General features: G+C 32.1%; 1 protein-coding gene across 1 annotated transcript; it reads right to left on the reverse strand.

Moving 5' to 3' along the window:
- Positions 1-785: 785 nt before the first annotated feature.
- LOC125831916 (GDSL esterase/lipase At2g31550-like) lies at positions 786-2,064 on the reverse strand. Its single transcript, XM_049511038.1, has 3 exons — positions 1,432-2,064; positions 1,109-1,364; positions 786-994 (listed from the first exon to the last, which is right to left on the reverse strand). Exons 1-3 carry the CDS (start codon positions 2,038-2,040, stop codon positions 786-788), a joined length of 1,074 nt encoding a protein of 357 aa, XP_049366995.1. The 5' UTR covers positions 2,041-2,064.
- Positions 2,065-4,823: the final 2,759 nt, after the last annotated feature.

Genomic DNA, 4,823 nt, shown 5'->3' on the forward strand with positions numbered 1-4,823 from the left:
ACAGTACTATGTCACCTACTGGAGCATCAAAGTCTCAAGAAAAGTTTAAGTTATTAGATTCCTACTTTTAAGAGATATGTAAAACTCAATCCACTTCGATAATCTTTGATGAGCAACAAGAGGAGGATTTAAGGATTTCCATTGCAAGGACTTTGTTTCCAGCATATCGCAACTTTATCAGGAGATAGCTTAGTAATAACAATTTTGGAAGGCACACTGAGAGGCATATCGAGTTTAGTGTTGAGGATCTTGAAGCTCAAATCACTAAGTTATTTTAGGGGAACAGTTGATTGGGTTGTTCGGAGCAAAGTCTGTAAGCAAGTGATTGCATCTCTTGTACCATATATGCATTTAGCTGTTATCTTCTGATTTGTCGCCTCTAATACTTTTTTTACACACTAATGTAAACCATAAAAAACTGCAGGAATGTAGTGCAGTTATCTTAGGTGTGAGTAGTTTTGTTTTCTTTTTAGATTGGTAGGTGTGATTAGTTTTTATAAATGCCTTTGCTTGAATTGGAAAAACATTGTGATTGGTATTACTACTTCAAGAAATGAACATAACTTTGGGTTTCCATCTCTATTGCAATAAATCAAAACTAAACTTTCTTTTGATGAGAAGTGAATATCATATCATATGAGAGACAAACTTTTTTCTTACTGAAACATTCACTTTAAGCTATTTCATTCATATGGAAATTTAATAATAATATCACCTAGTAGCAGATCTCAGCACCAGGTCATGCTTCGACATAATATTTGAAATTTGAAGTTTGTACATGTCTATTAATGAATTTTGCTATGGGATAATTTGTGATGCCGAAGTTTCTTCATTGCCATATTGGAAAGATGTTGGTAGGCCGATTCACCAGGATGTATACTGTCCCAAAACAAGTATTCAGAAGCATTTTTGCAGACAGGACGGTGTTTATTACAGAATGGACCTGCTTCATATGTGCCACTGCCACAACAACCACGTCTAGTTTTCAGAAATCCTGTCAAATCGAGCTTTTGCATCAGAAAATTAAAGTTGTGGATATTTTATTAGATAAAATAAGTAGGATGAGAAGGGATTAGATAAAATAAGTAGGATGAGAAGGGATGGGTACCATATTTTTTTGGATGGTTGATCATATGCATAAAGGGATGATATGAATCTGAATACAAGACATTGCTTCCTAAAAGTGCGTCTTGTATTTGTTTTAGCAATGTTGCAAGTTTGACATTATAGGATTGAGCATCAAAATTCTCCTCTTTAATGCACTTTCTCAGAAATGGGGACTTTGCAGTTATTTGTATTGGAAGACAACCAACAGGAGGAAGCCCAGCAACAAGCATGTTCCGAACACCAAGATTATATAGATCCTGAAAGGGTAATGGAACAATGAGACTGACTTGTTTCTTTTATATATATATAGGGTAGAGTTATTACCTCAACAAAGTTTTGGAGTAGACTCTGCAAAAAATCTTGATATCCTGTTATATTATATTGATGTCTCCTTGTTGGGATATCATAGAAATTAAATATGAAATCGTTAGTCCCTGCACTTACAACAACCAAAGCACCACTGACGAGTTTTTGAGCTTTCTCTTCTCCAATAATTAGTTGGAGTTTCAGTATGTATTGCTCAAAATATTTTATTTGATCGGACATAGGGATTACTTTAGTTGTTGTTGTGGTTAGGTCATCATATCCAGAGCCAGCAGATGCAAAGCTGACCCCAGTTAAAAGATCATGGTTTGATAGATCTGGTTGTAGGAAAGGAGGAATATATTCTTTGATGCCTAACATAGATGCCAAAAAGTCAGGTACGAGTTTCCCATCTGAAAATCTTCCTGTGGGAATCCGCCCAGGAAAGTTTTCCCCATAAGGACAATGATTACCTTGAAATATTGTAGATATGTAATTGTTGTTACCCGTATCAACTGTTGAATCTCCAAAGATGAGGATGGCAGGGAACTTGGGCACCGATTTCGCATTGATGATGATGCAACGTTGGACCAAGAGAATGAAAGCAAAACAGGTAATAGTGATACCCATGGACACTATTTTTAACTGGTTAGGTGTTCTTGGCTGTTGAAAATAATTTGTACCAGGCCTATTATTTGTAAAAGCTTCATTAGGAAGTAACGGAAAAGTCTAGTTGAGCAAATGGCATTAAAATTTGCTTTACTACAGCTATGCTTCTAAAATTTATGTAATCTTTTCATAAGAAAATAGAAGAAGGTTAAGACTTCATTAATAGCTGATTATACCATATTAATGAAGAGTAGTAAAAGCAACATGGTCTCTTTTTTTATCTAGTCAACTTATTCATTATTCAATGAGGGAAACCAGTAATTACTCCCCAATTCAATTATAGATTAAAGGTAATCCTACAACTTTATTTTATTTTTAATAAATACTCCCTCCATTTTAAATTAATTAAATTGTTGAGGTGTTTCACACTCTTTAAGAAAAGAAGATTAAGACATAAATTAGGCATAATTTTCCATTTTTACCCTTATTAATCATTATCAAATTTATGATTAAAACAACTAAACATTAATTAATAACTTAATTCAATAATAACTAATGAAGGGTAAAATTGAAAGAACATTCTAAAAGTAGTCTTGAAAATTGAACAATTAAGTTAATTTGGAAAATGAAAAATGTCTCAACAATTCAATTAATTTGAAATGGAGGGGGAGTACAATTCAATAAATAAGATTTTATTTTATTCATATCTTTACGCAATTTTATTATTTGCTTGTGATTAAGTCAAAGAATTATTTTTTTTACAAAATATATTATTTACTTAATTACATGCCAATTTAAATATATTTAGTACTCTATTAATTTAATAGCATCCTATTCAAATCATTACCTCAAATTAATTAGATAAAAGGAAAAGAGTCTGATATACCCTCAACTTTGTGATTTAAAGTTGATATACCTCTAGTTATAAAAGTCGTTCACATATATCCTTACTATTACAAAAGTGGCTCATATATACCCCTACCATTACTAAAGGGCCTCACATATACCATTTTAATCTAATGATAGTAAAATAATTAATTTTAATTTTTTTTAAGAAATTCGTTATATGATCCTTCTAGCAAAGTTCAAGGCATATTTGATCTTTCTGATGAGTCAAGAATTTCAGACACATTTTAGGCTTTTGGTTCACCAAAAGTATTATCCCCAATGCTCATGGAGATGAAAGATATCAAAAGAAGCCAAAAGACTTGGAAACATAGGAAAAAGTGGCATTGAGTATCGCCCTAGGTGACTAATCATATCACCAAGTGGAAAAACCATCGCTAAAAGTCACAATTCATAACCCTTGAGTCTATCTCATTTTGGCGACAGAAGGTAGTAATCAGTGTATCACTGAAGGTCATTTGTGTCGCCGAAAGTAGTAGACGCCTAAAGAAAAATTTCAGTGCATGGCCAAACTCTTGTGAATCTCTACACTCTTCGGCAAGCCCAATTCAGTTCGCCAAGCTGACTTAAATGTCATTTTTGTGATGAATCTTGTTAACATATAAATAGCTTTTTGAAGTGAGAGACATCTTTTACGATTCTGAATTTTCTAGTACTTTTCTACAAAACCCTTTACTATTGGGAAATAAGATTGTATTATGAAATTGGGTAGAATCATCTTGTAATTGAAGGTTTTGAAGATTCAAACCATAGGATTTTAATTAGAGTTGGTACTATGGATGAGAACGTTGATATTTTTCTGTTACCTTTACTATGAGTAGCTAAACTCCCTCGATTCTTACCAGTGTATAATGTATCACTACTAAAAAACTGCTAAAAATGACGGAAGAAAAAGCGACAGACAGCGTCGCTCCAAAAAAGCGACGGACTAAGAGATGTTGTACGTCGCTTTTTAATTAAAATAATTATTTTTAAAATTATTTTACAAAAAGCGACGGACTGCATCTCTTGGTCCGTCGCCTTTTTTACGGATTTTTGCGCTAAATATATATATAATTAATAATAATTTATTTAATATATATAGAGACGCCGTCCGTCGCTTTTTATTAAAAATAATTATTTATGAATTAAACAATAACCACGCTGTCCGTTGTTTTAATTTATTTTATTTTATTAATTAGTTTTTAAAAAAAGCGACGGACGGCATCTCTTAGTCCGTCGCTTTTTGGTCAAAATATCTAGTCAAACATTTTTAAAAAGCGACGGACAACGTCTCTTAGTCCGTCGCTTTTTAATTAAATGTAATGACCCGAAAGGTCATTTTTGGAAATTTATTCAAAATTACCGTTTACCCATCTCGGTAGTTGCCCCGAGTCACTTTTGATCAATTTGTGAAGTTGATTTGACATTTTTTTGAGCTATTTGTTAATTATGATGATTTAGTAGAAGTGTGATTTTAAATAATTAATTTTTATTTGGGGGCTAATGAGCTTAATCCATAATTTATTTAATATATTACTTGGCTCAAATATATTAAAACAAGGAAATAAATTAGTAGGGTTTAAACATTTTAGTACACAATTTAAAAGACGAAAAGAAAGATAGTACGAAAGAGACACCATCGGCGTAGCAAGAAAATGATTTGTGCTTCAGGTAAACCTTAAAATCCATTCTCGTTATGTATACTAAATTTCTAAGATACGTGATATACATATTAGTATAATAATATCCTTGAGAGGAAGTTATTTAGTCTTCTTTTTTTAAAAGATTTGATCAACAGTAGTGGCAAACATATTAAATTCAATAATTGTGTAATGATGACTACTTAATAATGTTAATGATCCAATGATGAATAAATCATTTGAAGCTTTGGACTTTGATAACTTTTTTGATCCAAT

The sequence above is a fragment of the Solanum verrucosum genome, unplaced genomic scaffold, assembly GCF_900185275.1.
Source record: "Solanum verrucosum unplaced genomic scaffold, falcon-dt-bn FXZP01000185.1, whole genome shotgun sequence".
NCBI classification, from domain to species: Eukaryota; Viridiplantae; Streptophyta; class Magnoliopsida; order Solanales; family Solanaceae; genus Solanum; species Solanum verrucosum.